Raw genomic sequence first — 20,766 nt, 5'->3', positions numbered from 1 at the left:
TCCTCATCATCATTAACCTGATGAGGAAGGTGAGAGGACGCAGAACAACTGCAGAGCAACTGCAGGACAGACACTTAGGCGAGAGCGTGCGACAATCTGTTGAACTCTTGCTCTCCGGGGAAAATGCTCAGAAGCAGTACTTGACTCTGCAGAGGAGAATGTGGCAGTCACATGTAGGTCATCCTTTTCTTTTTTATGAAGACTGCTTTGATTTTGCAGGCTTGCACCAGTTAAAGGTGCACGTGTGTGTGAAAGCTGAAATTAAAACTTAATGTGTAATTACAGGGAAAGCTGACAAGGGGTAATTATTTGGAGATAACGCTTGGGAAAAAAATCTGAAATTTGCTGCTGACAATTGAAAAAGATAACTGTCTGACAGGGATGCAACAAGCCCCTCTGAGGGGTATGTACACGGGATTCGACTTTGGACCCCCATCTCATTCTGTCAACACCTCTTTTTGTGAATATAATGTGAAGACTGAAATCTTCATGTATCTTACAGACTTAGGACATTGCAATGTATTATAATGTGCATTACATTTGTATGTTTAAGCTGAGTTCAGACTGCACGATTTTAACCCCGATTTGGCTCGCCGACAGGTTTTGAGAAATCGTCAACAAATGCCTGAAATCACAGGCAAATCGGTGCTCATTCACGCAAGTGACAATCACACGGTGTGAATGAGCAAAGACGCGATCTGAGAGATTCGCAGACGCCCCTGAGATATTGGGCATGCTAAATATCTGGAACTGACGGCGATTCAAAATCCTGCTGTGTGAAAAGTGACTGAAAACTACATCGGCGATGACCGACAGCCAATGAGAGAGCAAGATACAGAGCAGCGGGGAGTTCGGGGAGGAGTTATAGACCAAAATAGGCTTGTTTGAGATGCGCCTAGCCTCGCCTGAAGTTCAGCCGAGAGTAGGCGGCTGCAGTAAGGGGAGGAGTGAAAAAAGTGCAGGCAAGACGGACAGTTCTCTGTTCTCGTAGTGGATCAAGAGGATCACACACCTACGAGATCAAAGGCGGATATCGCGGGATTCACACTCGCGCTTTTTTGCTGATAAACTTGATGTAATTTAAGTTCTGTTTCTTTTTATATATAAACATAATGAACAATACACCCAAAGTACTTGTTATTTATTTCCATTCGAAAGATGTGTGGATCAATCATTTTTATTTTAATTACAGACATGTTTTTATATATTTTTATAAATCTGATAACTATCACATAATACCCACAGAGTGATCGCACTGTCAGAGACTTTAGGACTATTCACACATAAGTTATACACATAAAAACATGATATTATTGTTTTAAAATCAAACATTTTAAAACAGATCAATACATCACGGTTGTTTAAACCAATAAGCTTTAAGCTGTGTCGTCATCAAGTCGTTTCCCATCGTGCTTTTGGTCAGCGCAGTCGGTGGAGAGCAACTGCGCTCGACTGCAGAATCCGACACGTCCACCTCACCCTCGCGAGAGGTTTTTGACACACGTCAGCATGACATCAGAGCACGGCGGCCCACCCTCGGACACATTTCTAACCGGCATGCATCTCGCGGTGATCACCGGTGATCGGTTCTGCGCAGAATTTGCTCATCTCAAACAAGCCTAATATCAGCAAGTATGGCTTCGTACACATAAAAATTACAATTCTATCAAACAGAAACAAAGCACAAACATTTGCTTGACCATCCGGCATCCGCAACAGCAGCACATTGAAAAGTTATGTATTTACCTCAAACTCTCATTGCAGAACACACAATCCTTGTTCCTCGCATCTCCCCAACCATTTCCTCCTCCATATTCTTTTCTTTTTCTTGTTTTCACTGCAAATCAACGCACAGGCAATTTGTATTGCAAGCTTCTTCCGCGCTACCATTTTTAATAATAATCCCAGTCTCACGTGAGAACTCCGGTCTTGCACGCGTGATATCGTGTTGTTTCCTTGTCACATCTCGCGTGTGTTTGGTTGTGAAACGTAGTTTGCGTAGTTTTCCAGACAGAGTTGTCGGCGATTCTTCCTATTGTAAAGTCATGCAGTGTGAAACCTTCTGTCGCCGATCCATCGTGCAGTTTGAACACAGCAGCGTCTGAATGCTGGCCAAGATAGTCATGCAGTGTGAAAAGAACAGTGACCCGACTACTTTGAAAATCGTGCAGTCTGAACTCGGCTTTAGATCAATACCTTACATGGCCTAAAACTAACTTTTTGTCAAATCTGCCAATGGCCGTTGACCAGCCATGAAACTGTTTTTGCAAAAACAGGCAGTTATGACACCAAAATTTTAGATACCAGTCAAAATTCACAATTCTCTGTTCCAATTTTGATACCACAGCCGAAGCTACTAGCCTAATATAAATTTAAAACATTAAAGGGGGCCTATAATCCTCCATTTACAAGATGTAATATAAGTCTCTGGTGTCCCCATAATGTGTCTGTGAAGTTTCAACTCAAAATACCCCATAGTTAATTTATTATAGCTTGTCAAATTTTCCCCTATTTGGTTTGTGAGCAAAAAGTAGAGGGCGAAGCTTTAACAACTTACACTTCGGTTGCTCAACAACAACAAAACTGGAGAATCTCACGCAGCCAAAATGACGATGTCAGTAACTGTGATCGGCCTTACATTGTTTAAACCGGACACAGATGGAGAGACTCCGGAAGAAGTTACAACTTTTAGAATGCATCTGGATGTTTCTGAATGGTTAGTGGACAAATTTATGTAGTTGCTGTGGAGTTGATTCAAGCACGTGCCGTCATGTTAATCTTTTGTGCAAATCCAGCATTTAACTGATCCTCATTTGTGAAGAAGTCTGGCGTAAAATGACGGCATGTCAACAACACTCTCCTACAACAACTCTACACTGTAAAAAATGACAGGGATTTTAACAGTAAAAGACTGTAAAAATGTCGCGGTGAAAAACTGTCAGTTGGTTTACAGGAAGTTTCCGTACTATATACGGAGAATAACTGTAATAGATCTAACGGTACATTTAATGTAATTTTACGGTAAAATACCGTTAAATTCACAGTTTTTGGAAGTGAAAAATAACAATTCATTGTAAAATTTACAGTGAAAAAACGTTAAAATTGACATTCCCACAATTCCCTCCGTGACACTTCACATTTTATATATTTTCGTTGAAATAACTGTTTCTTCTTAGTTTTTCTCATTTTTTTCCTAATCAGTTATGTACATTAGGGTTTTATGTTACATCTAATGTTGTTAAATTAATGTTTATTGCATTTTTAAAATTTCATGCATGTTACCATGATTACCATACCATGTTTAGTGTGTGTGTGAATGACACTGTGTGCACCTTCTATATATTAGTATTGTCCTCCTCAACTTGTGGAAAAGCTGCTTGTGATGAATTTTGATTCATCATGTGACTCTCATCACAACTGTGTTTGGTGACTGTCAGTGTATTATAAAGGTACAAAACAGATATTAGCACTTCATTAGGTTGGTCAATTAACATTATAACATTATAACGTTTTTTTACCGTAAATTTTACTGGGATTTTTTTTACAGTGTACCTCTTCTCTAAAGCAGTATAACATGGCCTCGCACCCTTTGTTGCGTGTTCTCAGGGGCAGGGTTCATGTCAGTTTTAGGGTTAGTGATGTCACCAACCAGGGAAGAAACCCATTGTAGTCCCTACCAGTACACTGATAACAGTACATCTTTCTCTACTTTTTAGATTCACTTAAGACATAACCAACTATGTTTACTAGGATACTTTCTGTGAATTTGTCCCTTCAAGTGCAAGAAGAGCTCAGTTCAGTATTTGTGCACTGACTGAGTTGCAGCTTTCTGGGCACGTGCTTCGGATGTGTGCGCACAGCTGCACACAAAACTTCCTACACCGCATGAGTAACGAATAGAGTTCCCTTTTGTGCCTTTTTGAACTTGAATATTTAAATCGCCAAGGCTTAAACTCTTGTTAACTGTTCTGAGCATCCTTCACGTTTGTTTACATTCATGTTCTCACAACTTTACATTGTTAGATTTCATAAAAATATTACCAGCCAACTGGCGACTGACACCCTCATATAGGCTAATCGCCAATGCTGATTTTTACGCAAATTTGACGCTTGACGAGTGATCATTTAAGGCCCTGTATGTATAGGCCTATATCTTACTACCATTCAAAAGATGTTTTTTATATTATATATATACTGATATATACAGTCTGTCCCATGACGGTTTATACAGTACATACCAGTTCAATGTCAACATTATTGAACATGGTTCTTTACGTCCCACATTTCTTTTCTTCTCTCGTGTTTGTGTGATGTGCCTTGGCACAGATAAGTAGATGGGTTATGCGGTCACTGAGTGAGCCAGCAAATGCCGCAGGACAAACCACTCACGCGCACGTTCAGCGGTCATCCGCTCACTATGCCTGAAAATAAGGTCACCACGGCAACACACGCGACACACTGATGACGAATTGCTGCTGTCTGACCAGAGCCATCCGCTGCATGCAGACACACATACACACATGCACGCACATAAAATCAATCACCATCCTCCACCCTCATAACTACTAAAAGAAAAATACAAACCACGCAGAGGTACACAAATCAAAATCATGTTCATCCTGACAGCAATCAGCCTTCCAGCCACTCTCATTCACATTCAGATGAGTCAAAACACAAGCCTCCATTTTCAAACATAGATGCATCATGACACAAATCCCATTCAGAAGAACTGTTTCCAGCCCACATACTGGCTAAAATAATGTCTAAAAGCTCTAAACATGTTAGCACGAGCCCTCAAGAAGTGCGATGTACTTTAGAGGTAGGACATCTTAACACTTTAACACTTTCTTGTGAGGTAACCTGACATTGCATTAATGATAACGGACGCTCATCACACCCATCTGGACGGGTAAAAAGTCAGTGTGAAATGTGGACAGACAGGGTGATCATGCGAAACAGTGGATTTATGTTTGGATAGGCATGAAAGCTGTACAATATCAACACAGTAACAGCTTCCGATGAGATCAATGCTTGGACAAAATCTGATAGTGGGATAGCGATAATTTTTCAGTGAACTATGGAACAACTTTGTCAGCAAAAACATTTTTAAATGTCACATTTATTTATCTTAATCTATTTTAATTTAATTGAAATACAGATTGCCCATTCAGAAATCATTTGCGCTCTTTGTAAGCTGAATTATCCTTAAACCTTAAAGGGATAGTTTACCCAAAAATGAAAATTGTCATCATTTATTCCCTTTCAAGTTGTTCCTAACCTGTATACATTTCTTTGTTCTGCTGTACACAAACACGGTAAAATCCACAGAGTTAAATCAACTCTGCGCAGATAACATTTGGTCCCTCTCTGAGTCTTTTGATTCAGCAATGCACAAGTGTTTGTTGTGAAACACTATTGCAATTGCTCAAACACAAATTATTTTAAAAACATAAAAAGATCAAGTCCCCAACTAAAACAAACCCTGACCACCACGATGGTGGCATAATTTATTGACCAATAAAACACCAACATTTAAACCTCTGTTAATTCTCAATAAGAAATTATTTAGACATGTGACAGTCAATATGGTTAGTAATAAGTAAATCAGATCTTGAGAGATTTAATGTCTTTTACCTTCAGTTGATTTCAATTAAATGGTTTTGGCTGAAGTCACTTGTAGTTCTTGTGTTTCTCTTTTCTTCAGTTATTCTGCTTGTTAACAGCAGGTGTTCATCATTAATGTTCAATCATCCCTGAATTAATAGCTTAATTATCTCATTAACTTTAACTCTGCTTCAGTGTTATTTTAACACTATTCAGAGAGGGACCAAATGTTATCTGAGCAGATTTGATTTAACTCTGTGGATTTTACTGCGAAGGAAGATATTTAGAAGAATGTCTGTAACCAAGCAGATCTCGCCCCCCTTTGACTGCCATTGTATTTTTTTTCTTACTACTGTAGTAAATGGGCGGCGAGATCTGCTTGGTTACAAACATTCTTCCAAATATCTTCTTTTGTGTACAGCAGAGCAGTTTTTTACACAGGTTACCAGTTGAGGGGGAGTAAATGATGACAGAATTTTCATTTTTGGGTGAACTATCCCTTTAACATGTATGAGTCTTTACAAATCATACTTTTGAATGAAACCACTAATGTCCAATAAGGTGAAAGTGATAACTTTCAGTAAATAAATATGATGGCGCTAAACGTATTTATTTAATCGCATTTATTATAAATACAATAACATCAACCTATTAATTTCATGATTTCAATATTGCATAAACCTTTGCATGTCATGAAAGTTTTTCATACGTAAAAGAGCTTATGTTTTACATGCCATCAATGCACTGTTATTGCACAGAATCAGAATGCAAATGTCGGAAGCACACAGAGTTCAATAGTGCTTCACTGTATATCTAGAAACATTAAGTGTGAGTTGTTTGTCTCACATACCACCTGAAAAAGCATGTGCAGACACATCCAACATCACACAAACATGAAAAGCCACATCTCAGCATACTTGTACATTCATGCAATGCACAAGATAAACATTACCCACACATACATAAAAACACTGTGAAGCAGAAGTCTTTTTGAATCAGATATAAGAAGAAGGTTATAAGTGATCCATTGGTAGACTGACTTCCTGGAGAGTGTAAATACTGATGATGACTATGCCTGTGACAGTGGCTCAATCAAACCAGTCAGAAACAATGGCGTAAGTTTGGGGCGGGGCTATCTGTTTGCCCACTTATTGTTTTTGCAGTACCGTTTGGTGACACTAGTGGTGCAGAAATCACAAACTTCACCTTTAGACTGCCTGTAGTGTTAGTAATGCTGTTCATCAGGTATTGTGCCACACACAGAGAGAGAGAGAAAGAGATCAAGAATCTGCATACAGAACATCTGCAGCAGCGCAAAGAGAAGATTAATGTTTAATTCAAAGTGTAATTAAGCATCTCAAAGCACAAGAGAGAACGGGATGTGTGTGTGTGTGTGTGTGTGTGATTTTTTTTATTTATTTTTATTTTTTTTGAAAAAGGAAAAAATGCAGAAAATGTTCTGTGATAGTTAGGGTTAGGGGATAGAATATGCAGTTTGTACAGTATTAAAATCATTATGTCTATGGAATGTCCCCATAAAACAGAAACCCGTGTGCGTGTTTGTGAATGTGTGTTGTCAAAGGAAGATGGGCAGCTTCAGCAGAGATCAAACATACAGGATCAGCACTAACACACTGTTTATATCTGGTATTAACATTAATCTCAGGTGAACTTATCACAAGTGGTCAGTGCTAAATACAAGTGTAAACACGGTCCAAAACCTTTGCGATCAGAGGTAGTCAGAAACGCACTGGACCACACTGCATTTATCTTAGACAAAATTAAAGGTCCTCATACTCACCCATGTCACAATTAACTGCACTAAAACAAAGGTTTTTTGATGGTTATGTGCTGTTTTTAAAGTTTTTTTTTTTTTTTTCTTTTCGAAAACTCCATCCATACAGATGCAAAAAAACTTCATAGAATATTTTGCAATTAATAGCACATATTATGTGAATCAGATAATGTATATTGTGACATAAAAAAGTATATTTGGAAGCAGAGTGGTCATGAGACACTTGTGCTTGGATCACCTGAGACAGATGTTAATACCAGATACCAGCATATGCGTTACTGATTGCGGGGTCAGTCTGGTACGATATGCTATCATTCATATCCATTTGTGGATGTCCACCACAGTGCCACAGAGAAACCTGTTAGAAGTTCAACATCCGATAACAAAGAAAGACAGAAAGGAAAAGATAAGGATATGTAAAAAATGAAGAGAGACATTCTGGGCAAAGAAAAACACGCCGAAACTAAGAAAGAAGGCCATCGTGTATGAGAGAGATGAGAATAGAAGCTTTCTGTCATTATATATGATGAAGATGAACAACCGTGCTACCGTCAGCCAGCCAAACAAAAAACAGACTACACAACGCCTCTCTAGTCACCTTCTCAATGCATCAAAGACGGTACGTCTACCCATGACACTCACATACGCAAGCACATAAATCATAAAACACGGCTCATATGATGACCCACATACAAGAAGAGAAACAGAAATACCTCGTCCTATAAGATCCAAGCCAAACAAACTCATGGACAGATGGTGCAGAAAATTACCTTATCGGTCTCCTCACTATTCATCCCTCTGAAGACACCCTACTGTCCTGTTCCACTCCAATCCTCCTTTTCTTCATTTCCCATGCTATACACACACCAATATCAATGTGTTTGTGTTGTGTATAGTCTAGACTCTAAGAGCAGAGAGGATTTGTAATGCAGTCTATTGTACTATGCTCACCCTTTCACACACACTTACATGGCACAATTGTGTTTCTGCCAAAGACCTGGGATCAATATAACCAGCTTTCACCCAAATACACTCTCCCACTGAATGCAGAAGTGTCTTTTAAACAGTGCAGTGCACAATGAAGAAGCTGTTTACTGCCACATATGAGTGTATATTTTACTCTTTTGGGGAGTGTTTTAAGATTTTGACCCAAGAGAGAGGATCAGCTTGAATGTTTTATGTGCCTCGCAGCTCTAAAAGTGATCAGATATGCTGTTGTCAGATATCCAGTGCGCTTAGGTGTGTGTTTGAGTACCAGTGTTTGATTTTCTGAATGGTGCGCCTAGCAACAGTGATCTTTCTGTGCGCTCAGTCCTATTTGCATAAGTGTGCAAAGATAAATTACACTTTATATCTAACAAATATATATATTTCAATAAAAACACGCTTAAAAATGACGCGAAAAAACCTGCACTCACACACACACACACACACACACACATTAGGTCATGCTGCAGTGTCCCTCACTGCTTGGTAGCATCAAAACAAAACCTGCTTCATCACAAAACGCAATCACCTCTACACTATCCAATGCCACACAACTACAATAAAAAACACAACATAGTGCATTTGTACTTTTAAAAATGAATATATGAGATACAATAACTTCTAGTCTACAAAAGCACATAAAGATATGCAAACACATACAGATATACAAGCAATTTAGCTTAAAAAAAATGGGATCAATTGGGATTTATGCAGTTCTTGCAAATGATGTATGGACACGCGTGCACACACAAACACACACTTATACACACAACCAGATGCACACATTGCAGTGCCGGATGGGATGGGGTACTGTGCGACTGTCCTGTATAAGACTAGAAGATGAGATGGTACATATGGGCGCTTCTCACACCAGACACACACAGGACGTTGCCACGAGCTGATGTGTGTGTTACTCACAGTTCTGAGTAGAGGATGTGCAGGTTGCCCACATTGTCAGTGTAGTTTGCTGGACTGAGCCAGGGCAGAACCAACAGCAGGAGAGCCTTCATGACCCTCTCTCTCCCAGGTCCTCTGTCTTGTGCCTCTCTTTCTTTTGCTTTCTTTCTCTTTCTCTGGGCTGAATGCAGTCTTTCCTATCCGACGTCCTCCCTGCCCCTTCCTCCACCACCTCTACTAGAGTTCTGACCCCCCCACCCGCCTTCCTCTTAAGTAAAAAAGCTATTCTTCCTTTTCCTTTTCTTCCTGGTTCTTTGCCTTTCCACTTTTCTTTCTTTTGCCTCCCTCAGGCTTTTAGCCCGGTCATCTCAGCAGTAGAGAGATCAGCAGCAGTAGAGGGAGAGGTAAAGACTGGGAGCGCTGCCAGCGGAGGAGAGCAGAGAGCGCAGGATGAAGAAAGACTCGAGAAGAAAAGGAGGCAGGAGCGGCGACTGGAGCAGGCGCAGGTGCACGGGAGCCCAGGCGGAGAAGAAAAGAGAAAGGTGAGGTAGAAGGAGAAGAGGAGGCAGAGAGTGGCGTTTGCTGGCACGCCGGTCGGGTGCGATGGTTGCGTTGCGGTCTAATCTGTCCTGGGCATCGTCCAAGAGTAAGAGGATTTACGCTCACGAGCCCACATGCTGCTGTGAATGTGAGAGAGACAGAGCGAGAGAGAGTATGTGTGAGTGTGGCAACACAGCATCTGACTTATACTGCAGCATGCTCTACAGAGAGAGAGAGAGAGAGCTGGGCCGAACCATCTGACATGAGAGAGAGGGGGAGATGCAGGCTTGGGTGGTCCATCTATCATTGTCCGTGTGCCTCAAGGGTAGAGCATGTGGCAAAGACCACCCCCTCCACAGAGCAACAGTTCATTCAGCCATGAAGGGGTGTGCGTTTATGTGTATGTGTATGAGGAGGATAGACATGCAGAGGATGGATGGGTGGATGGATGGATGGATTCGATTAAAACGAACCCTGGTGTGATTGCTCTGTTATTGCAGTTCATTTGAACATGTGAGACTGCTTCCATCTGAACCCTGGTGCGCACCAAACAAGTGGACAGAGACCACTGAAAAGATGAAAAGATTCACACTAGTAGTTTGGTTCGGACCCCAAAAAAAAACAAAACAAAAAACATTTAGTCCTGGTACTGAACCTGGATTTGCTTTCAGATTGGCAATTTTATCACCGAAACAAAAGATACTGAACCTAAAGGCATAGGGATACGTTCACAATCTGATTGGTCGGATTTTATGACGTATTGCCTATTTTGAGACGTAACTTGCTTACATCCAAAACAATGCTGTGTGCTGGACTAAATGTGCTTGTTGTGTGTGCGTAGCCTGCATATGACGGTATTTTGGCCAGCTGGGAACTCGTGAAGAGCTTATAAAATCAGTAAAGGAGTCAAAACAGTTTTGGGAATCCCTCCGTCACACACACAAACGATCTGCTGCGTGAAGACGCGTGTCTGATGCCTGTGATGGGCAAACTCTTGACTATGACGAGGAAAATCGATATGCCCATTTTAGGGTCTCATCTTCCTGTTTTTGGTTCGTTTACATGTCTTTGGTCCGTGTTGCGTTCATATATCATTCGAACCGCACCAGAGTTCGTCTGGAAGCGAACCGAGACCCATCTTTTCAGCGGTCTCTGCCCGCTTGTTTGGTGTGCACCAAGGTTCGGATGGCAGCGTTCACACGTTCAAATGTACCACATTAAGGGTGTACTCACACTAGGCACAGTTGCCTTGAACCGAGCGCGATTGTAGTTCGTTTCGTCCGAACCAAAAAAAACATATATTGTCCTGGTCCAATTTGCGTTCAGATTGGCAATTTTATCACCGCACCAAAAGATACCGAATCTAAAGACATAGGGATATGGTCACAACCTATTTTGAGACGGAACTTACCGAACATCTTAAACAATGCTGAGTAGGGGACTAAATCTGCTTGTTGTGTGTTCATAGCCTGCATATGACGGTATTTTGGCCAGCTGGGAACACATGAAGAGCTTATAAAATGTGTAAAGGAGTCAAAACAGCGGCGGGAATCCCTCCGTCACACAACACAAATGATCTGCTGCGTGGAGATGCCCTTCTGATATCTGTGATGGCCAAACTCGCGACTATGACGAGAAAAATCTATATGCGTGAGGATTTTCCCCATTTTAGGGTCTTGTCTTGTTTGGTGCGCACCAGGGTTCGGATATCAGCATTCACAAAGGTTCAAATGAACTGCACTAACAGAGCAATCGCACCGGGGTTTGTTTTAATCGAACCAAATATGACACGTGTGAACACACCCTCTGCTTCCAAACAAATTCTGGTGCAGTTCGAATGAATGAACGCAACACAGACCAAAGACATGAACAGGAAGATGAGACCCTAAAAAGGATGGAATGCTCACGCATATCGTTTTTTCTCGTCATAGTAATGATGATGTTTCCCATCACAGTTCGGTACACAGTTGTCTTCTCTCAGCAGATTGTTTGTGTGTGTGACAGAGGGATTCCTCCTGCTGTTTTGACACCTTTACACATTTTATAAGCTCTTCACGAATTCTCAGCTGGTCAAAATACCACCATATGTAGGCTACACACATACAATGAGCGCATTTAGCCCAGCACACAGCATTGTTTTGGATGCTCTGTAAGTTCCTTCTCAAAATAGGCAATACGTCATAAATGCAGACCAATCAGATATATATATTTTATATATATATTTTTTTTTTTTGGTCCGGACCAAATGAACCAAATGAACCAAGCGAACCAAAACGAACCGAAATACAAGTGTGCACACACCCTTAGATCCCCAAACTTTACAGCACTTCCAATAACTATATGATTTAGTGACAATATAACATGTGCTATCATCAATACTGCATGTGCTTAAGAGCCCAAGGACAGCCTGAGGCATTACATTTCCTCCTCTCTCCCCAGATCTGATCCAGGATTCTAGGAAGGTCTGTACACCACCATATACATGCAGACGATCATACGCTTACGCACACTGACAGACAAAGTGCATCTAGACCCGCTTGACTGCAAACACAAAAACACGAAAGATGCTGACACAGACAGACAGATAGACAGATAGATAGACAGATAGATAGACAGATAGATAGATAGATAGATAGATAGATAGATAGATAGATAGATAGATAGATAGATAGATAGATAGATAGATAGATAGATAGATAGATAGATAGATAGATAGATAGATAGATAGATAGATAGATAGATAGATAGATAGATAGAACTCACACGGTCATGTAATCAGACAAAAATGGTTATGGCTTTATAGATCCCCAAACTTTACAGCACTTTCAATAACTGTATGATTTAGTGACAGTATAGCACGTGCTATCATCAATACTGCATGTGAGCCCAAGGACAGCCTGAGGCGCTACATTCCCTCCCACTTCTGATCAAGGATTCCAGGAAAGTCTGTACACCGTCAAATACATGCAGACACGAGCACATGCTTACGCACACTGACAGACAAAGTGCATCTAGACCTGCTTGACACAAACACAGACCAACATACAGTACAAGACACAAACCTTTCTACATTTGGTACTGAACTCCAAAGCACATGCAAATAACATGCAAATCAATCTAAAAAACATCAAAGCAGCAGCCAAAGCTGACTCAATACAACAGGTCTTCACACCACACTGTAATTGAGTCACCGGTGTGAATTTAACATCACGTGACCACAAAATGCTGGGACACAAAAACAATTAGAAGCAGCTGATGCTGAAGCTTACATGCATGGGTTCAAGAGGGAAAAAAGTAGTTACGAATGAATGGAAGCCCATTCTTACATAGAAAGAGTCTTTGGCTGGTCCTCACAAGTGCTTGTTCCTTTTAAGTCCCGTCCCATTTTGAACGATGTCCAACTTTACAGTCCTGGACCAACTAAGACCTCTGGCTTCCAGACCACATTGGAGAAAGAAGGGAGAGGTAGAGAAAGACAAAGAAAGATGAACTGACAGCCCAAGAGCCCAGTATAAAAAGAGGGAGATGTGGGAGGGGAGAGGAGGAATAGTATGGAAAGAAGCAAGTGTGGGTTTTTCGGTTGACTGGAGAAAAGGGCAAGTTGATTATGTTTCCGTAAGTGGAATTTTAAATGAGAGGGAAACTTTCCATTAACGACAGTAACAAAATGCAATTAATTTCATTTGAGGCCCTCAGGCTTATGGAGCACTAATGATTCAGAAACAGTCCACAGGAACGACAGAGACTCCACCATCCTGAAAATGGTGAGAGTGAGGAAAAGATCCAATAAAAAGCATTAGTTAGCATAACGTCCCCAAAGGCACTGAGGTGGGAGATATCTTAGTCGGTTAAACAGAGGTCACTGTGGGGTTGCTACCTCCGAGGAGCAGGGAACAAAAGAATCTTCTAATGAAATAAACAAACAAACAAACACATACACGCAGAAGGAGATGTGCTCGACACATATCTTCTATTGAGGCGAATCACTGACATGAGTCTTTTATGAATGACAATGAATAAAGAGCTGCTTATGAATGCCAATGAGATGGAATGTGAGTTCAATACATCAGTCACATTCAGCAATTCAAAAATTGCATATACAGTTCAATACCTAGGGATAGTTCACCCCAAAATTTAAATTATCCATTGATTTACTCACCCTCAAGCCATTCTAGGGATATATGACTTAATAAAGGCCTTTTGAAGCAAAGTGATGGATATTTTTCTTACATGGATATTTTTCTTACAAAAACCCATCGCTTCACTCAAGAAGACCTCTATTAACCCACTGGAGCCGTATGGATTACTTTTATTATGGATGGATGCATTTTTGGGGGGGTTCAAAATGTGGATTGAGGGTGAGTAAATCATGGGATAATTTTCATTTTTGGGTGAACTAACCCTTTAAACTGTACATTCCCAAACCTTCATGTCACCTTCAAATAAAGCCATCCAAAAATGAGACCTTCCTGAAAATGTCCTTTAAACCTCAAGAATAAATGTCTGGATCAACCTTCTATGCTGTTCCTGAAAACTGAACAACATTCTTTTAAACCAATAAGATTTGGTTTTGGCTTAGGCTTAGAGATTGGGTTAGGGGTTTGAACATCACATTTATCACCCTTACCACTATTTTTATTACTATTTTATCATGATTCCAACTAGGTGTAAGCAGATGCAGTCAAATTTACAGTTGCAAAATATCACGGGCGATATCCAGTCATTTCAATGGGAATCGGTGTGATGAAGAATTTTGCCAGATAAAGCTCCGGTGGCTAATAATTTTCCCTATGTAAATCTGCAGGCAGAGACTCAACTTACCAACAAAGCAAAACAGAAGATCCCCATAGGACAATTATAATATTATCATTTATCAATAGAAAGAGGCTATATGGACAGTAGTTGTTTAGGGTTTGTTTGCTTGCTGGCAGAATAGCTTTGGATCTTCATTTCAACATCATTAATCCCATCATTTTGTTCATGATATTTTGTAACATCTGGACCCACTTTCTTTCACCTGCAAAATTTTGCCAAACAATGATAAATGTGACTGCACCTTTAAGGTGGGGTTCAGGAATGTAGAAAGATCTGAAAATTGGCAGACACTTACCAGCTTGGTTCATGAATTTTAGTTAAAGAGTTAGTTCACCCAAAAATGAAAATTCTGTCATTAATTAATCACACTTATGTCGTTCCAAACCCATAACCCAGAACAAAAATTAAGATATTTTTGATGAAATCCAAGAGCTCCAAAGATGAACAAAGGACTTACGGGTGTGGAATGACATGAGGGTGAGTAATTTTCATATTTTGGTGTGCTAACTCTTTAAGTATCATTACTTAATATTCAATAGGCCGATTGGTCCTAATTGATCTGCTAAAAAGTAAGTAGGTGTTTTCCATAGTAGGATGTTTGCTTACTATTTGCATCAATGCAATGCTTTGGCTTCTGCTGGCTTCAGTTTCTTCCTTCCTACTGCTACCAGGTAAAATAAAACCTTTCTCAAAAAACAGTTATAATGGTTGCTACGCCCCTAGTAGTATTAGGGTGATGAATGTTTGAAAGCAATATTGCTCCAGGACCAACAAAAGATGTGGTTCCATGTTCTACTTGGATAAATTACATTGTGTATCATCCAAACCTGTATACCACCATCCTAAATTTTATTAAGAAGCTCAAATCTTGTTAAGACCACTACTATCACATCAAAAACAGCTCTGAGGGTGATTTCCTCACCGGCTCCTGATGTGTCCCTCCATTTCTCCCCGCGACAGCACTTCACTGCAGTGTTCTGTAAAGGGGCAGGACACCATCAGTTTATCCAGCAGCTTGTGCACCAGCAGGCTGGACTTGCGGCAGGTCTGCAGCATCAGCGGAGTGCGATCCACCGGGCAGAAGTCGCTCTCCAGTAGGAAGTTTGTCAAACACTCTTGGCAGTAGGTGTGTCCACACGGGGTGTCCAGGGGCCGGATCAAAGGCTGAAGGCAGATGTGGCACATGAGGTCATCATCCACCTCCTCTTTGTAGGTATATTCGTGGTTCTCCTCCTGTAAGTGCCGTTGTCCACAGATATGGCATAGGTCAAGAGGAGGGGAGGTGGGACTGACTCCTGTTGCACCACAAACAGGCATCGCCACAGCGCCCTCCTCTTCCTGATCACTCATTGCGTAATGTTTTGTATGGTGTCGAAGGTCAAATCGTTACTGATTTGTTGTAGTTGGAGGGCTTCGTTGTTTCAGTTTGTGTTTTGGGCCATCCACCTGTACAGGAGGAGCACATTAAAAAAAAAGAAAGAAAGGAACTGTCATTTATGGCAAATAGGTGTGTCTACATGATAATCTTGTTGGCTGTGTTTGCTGGAAAGGCAGGTCGCACACACCCAAAGACACAGTTTAGCAAAAAGAGGACGGCAAAAGTGTTTTGTTTTTTTTACTTTCTGCCTGTTCCTCATCGCTCTTACTCTATTTTTAATTCCCTGAGTTGGCAGAAGGATGAATATCAAACTGATCCAAATCTCATTTATATTCCACTGGCAACAGAAATATCAATATTGCACCTAAGATTCTTAATAAATCCAGTTGGAGAAAAAGAAAAAGATATAACTGGAAGTTATACTGTGGAAGTTTTTAGCATGGTCACACAGAGAATAGCCAGTTTTTGCTAGCATTATTCTGGATGATTCCAGAAGATTAAGTATTGAGGTTTAGCAGCTCTTTCTGAACTAGAATTTTGTCCATAATAATCTTACTAGGACAATTATAACTAGCTTTATGCTAGCCAGTCATTTGATAGTGAAAAGAAATGTGTTTGTGTGCCTGTGTTTGTATGTAGCAGAGTTCACTCCTAGATTAGCTTTAGCTTTAGCTTAAAGGGCTAGTTCACCCTCAAGTGACTATTTTGTATTATTTACTCACCTTAATGTCATTCTAAACGTGTAACTTTAACTTTTTTTTCTATGAAACATGAAAGTGGACTACCGTTATTATACTTTATCTTTATGGTGCTTTGTAATTTTTTTTAGAGCTTTACAGCAGCCTGAATGGTAAACGAATAAATGTTTCACAGGGAAAATAACATCATACTGGTAAGTATTGACAACATTTAAATTTTAAACTTTATCTTGTAAAAGAAGTCCTGTGGTCTGGATGTCCTTGCATAAGACTGACCACACCTGTTGTAGTACACACAACCAATTCACATGGGAGAGATTGTACAGTTTCAGTGGGAGTGTAATATTATTACAGCCATAAAATTTTGTTTGGGGTGTCTCACCGTATAAAACTCTTCTCTGAACATATTTAGTAAATGCTCCAGTCTCGCTCCATCTTTCTGTGTGTTTCAATATGGCTTGTCTGACTTTGTGAAGTCACCCACTGTTGATTTGAAGAGGAAACCCTTGAATGACAGTGAACTGCAGGTGAATTCATAAGAATAGCTTTATTGTCCACCACCCTGTAATCTGATCTGAGCTTAACCAGAACTATATAAGGACACACATACACTCCCACCCATAAAGGAGTGTGCCCAAGGACACAGTTATACCTGGCAACCCTGTTTTCTCCGTAAATCATCATCTCTTTAATGATCCTTCAGAGTGACGATATGGCTTGAGTATGCTACTGCGTTGTATTACATACACACACACACACACATTCGCTTTTACCCTGCGGCTCTTATTCGATTGGAATTTTCCATTTTCTTTTGTCTTCCTGCATTCAAAGGTACTTCAATTGAAAAATCCATTGTCCTAAACAAACAGAATGACAGTACTTAATAGCTGCTTGTTTCATTTCACTCCCCTGTCTCGTTCTCTCATATTTTCTCTAGGGAAGTAATATTGTTTCTCAAGTGACCTTTGGTCCAGACTCCAGAGGAAAGCAATGGTAAGTGTACTAAACATAGAAAGTGTTAATAACTTTCATCTGAACAATCAAACATAAAACTACACACACATACACAGCATTGTATGTGACCTTAAATCCTGTGGGATCAATGTTTAATGACTGAAAATGCTGAAAATATCCTTCAGTTAATGGATTTATGGAGACACATACACAGAATGTTCAATCATGGTATAATGTTAAGCCTAATCAGCCTTTTCTTTAAAAGCTCCAGTTAAAAATTATCTTGTGTGTTGTGTGTCAGCATTTTTATATCATTCAGCACAGACAAACACATACTTTCCCATCACATAAAGTACACAATAATGCACCACTAATGGAATTATTGCAAACGCAGACACATATAAAGTGGGGTCCAAAAGTCTGAGACCACTAGTGAAAATGCTTCCATATGCCATTTTTGTTTCTGAATAAAATCTCAGCTCTGTGATGCCACCTGTGTTTCTGACATAATAGAATTGATAGACATGCTTTACAAAGGCAGCACTCTGAGAAAAGAGGCAGCAGGGGTGGATCTCTCGATCTCAGTCCTGCTGTGTATCTGTCTTTGACTTGGCTACACTTTGTTCAGACATGTTTTAGCAGAACATTCCACCGCATTCCTGAATCTCTGGATGTTCTTATTACAGCCTGAACCAAGAATGAAGAGTTAGAACATCTAAATGCTGATTTGTGTGTTTATGTTCTAGCAATAAATGAATATCAACATTATATCTGTAGAAAATTGATACAATTAAAAACAAACAAACAAACAAAAAAGATTAAAATTGATTAATTTAGAAAAGTACATACAATTTATTTTAAATTAATTAATAAAATAGATCAATATATTATTTATAAAATCTATTTGGTAACATGGTTGAATAGTTAAGTTTTAGGCCCTAACAAGGAGCCTTGAGGCTCCACTTCGATTAAACATTCAACTGTTGAATCATATAGCTAATGAATAATGCAATGAAACCAGAATGATTAATGCAAATATAATAACTATTCAGTTGAAATTATGGATATAAATGAGCACAGCCACACACACAAAAAATAACACTCACAGAAAGATAACAGAAGTGGGTGAGTGAGTGTGCGTTAAGAAAATAATTACAAATATGTATATATATTACATATATATATATACATATATGGAAATCAGTTTCAAAAGAGGCATTTGGACACAGACCATATGAGAAACGAGGCTACATGTTTCTGTCAGGGAGGATCATCAGAATTCACATCAAAGAGTCTTCCAGTATAGCGTGGGGAGAGTTACATAAGTGATCATATGGAAATGTATAGTTCACCCCCACCCTTTGGATTTCTGAACCAACCCCTCTTCGTCTTCAACCCACCTCACTTCCAACATGCTTTCATGCTGTTCCATTAGACTCTTTTCTCAGATACCCCTGTCCCTCTATATGTCATCTTTTGGTTCCATATATATAGCATGGGGAGATATACAGTCAAACTAAAATTTATTCAGACACCTTGAACATTTCATTCATTAATACAGTTTATTCACTATAGTTTAAAATGGTAATAAAATTACAAGATCTCAGAGTTAAACTGCGTCAGAAAAAAATAATCTTAATTATGTCAGATAACACTCAAGCAAAACATGGTCAAGTCAAAGTGTCTGAATAATTTTTGGTTCCAAATTTTTATCAGTTTTACTGGTAGTCCACTGTATGAAGAATTTTTGGGTATAATATGTCTGAGTTTACTTTATTTTGCTATCCTCACTTACATGAATTAACTATAGTGTCTTGCACCCACTAGTAAGAAAATATATATATAAAAAAATGATATCTAGTGTCTGAATAATGTTTTGGTTTGACTGTATATGAATGAATGATAAATGATTTGCATCAAACTACATTTTTTTAATAATGTGTATAAATTTCTTCCATCTATCAGTTTTGTATTTTGTCCAATTTTGTACAGATTGATGTTTTACACTCCATATAATGTCATACCACGGATAAAAACACAGATCTAGCAGTTATAACATAGAGAGTAAAATTCAATAAAGATATGAGCTAACAGCAAACACAGCATAACAGAGACCACAATTTCCCATTTCCAGCATAACACACAAAGAGAAGCACGCATACTGACAGGTGACATGCTATTGGTTTTCCCAACAGCTGGTGGTCAAAACTGCTGATACAAACTTACTCTAACCAGAGAATAATGATGACGACGATCAATCTGAGCTAAAGTTGTTTACACTACAAATATATGAACATCAACACCTGGCCCATGCTCACACATGCCTCCATGTACACAAACACACACACACATTTTCACAGGCATTATGACTTCAAAGGGTTCGTGTTGCTTTCTACACAAAGAAAGTTTCTCCACAGCTGTGCTGAGTCAACAAGTACAAGCTTATCAAACAAAAATCAGTATCAGGTGAAAGTTATAAGTAAATATAGACCGGTGTAGTTCTTGTGCTTACCTGAACAGGTAATCCAACCTCTCCGGCTTAGGGAAAATGAGAAGGGGAGAGTGAATGAGAGAAAGTAAAAGAGAAAATAAAAGGACTTTGTCCGAGTGGCCACAAGTTAAAAATTTCCCTGATGTCTGGTAGTTAGGCTCCGGTATGATCTGAAAATTGTCCTGGTGGTCTTCAAGTGAGTATTTCAGTCCAGGGCCGCCCCGGCCATCCTATCATGCTCCGGGACACCAACTCCTGACGCACACATGCACACACCTGATACAGGAAGTGAGAGAGAAGAGGCAGCGTTAAAACGGTAGGCAGGTAAACATGAGAACTGCCCCAACCTGCTCTGGTGGGGCCAGGAACTGGTTTACACACACACACACACACACACACACACACACACACACACACACACACACACACACACACACACACACACACACACACACACACACACACACACACACACACACACACACACACACACACACACAGAGAGAGGAAGATAGCAGTATCTTAACATTATAGTGTATAAATAAATACATTAGATTATGTGGACACTAAACAATGGCCAAAAAATGGCAAAAAAAAAATACAATCT

General features: G+C 39.8%; 1 protein-coding gene across 4 annotated transcripts in view; it reads right to left on the bottom strand.

The window, feature by feature from the left end:
* lnx1 (ligand of numb-protein X 1) overlaps positions 1–20,461 on the bottom strand; it is a 54,494-nt gene extending 34,033 nt beyond the window's left edge. For 2 of the 4 annotated variants that reach the window (XM_067383672.1, XM_067383675.1), the window contains exons 1-2: positions 20,181–20,461; positions 15,561–16,084 (exon numbers count right to left, since the gene is read on the bottom strand). In XM_067383672.1, coding sequence (XP_067239773.1) covers positions 15,561–15,988 — 428 coding nt within the window. In that variant the 5' untranslated portion in view covers positions 15,989–16,084; positions 20,181–20,461. Of the gene's footprint in view, positions 1–9,304; positions 10,006–15,560; positions 16,085–17,096; positions 17,220–20,180 lie in introns of those variants that run through there. The other 2 variants (XM_067383673.1, XM_067383676.1) reach the window with 2 other exon arrangements.
* Between the last annotated feature and the right edge of the window lie 305 nt (positions 20,462–20,766).

Source organism: Chanodichthys erythropterus, chromosome 4 (assembly GCF_024489055.1).
Source record: "Chanodichthys erythropterus isolate Z2021 chromosome 4, ASM2448905v1, whole genome shotgun sequence".
NCBI classification, from domain to species: Eukaryota; Metazoa; Chordata; class Actinopteri; order Cypriniformes; family Xenocyprididae; genus Chanodichthys; species Chanodichthys erythropterus.
Note: the sequence above shows the minus strand (reverse complement) of the source record. Positions and strands in the feature narration are given on the sequence as shown.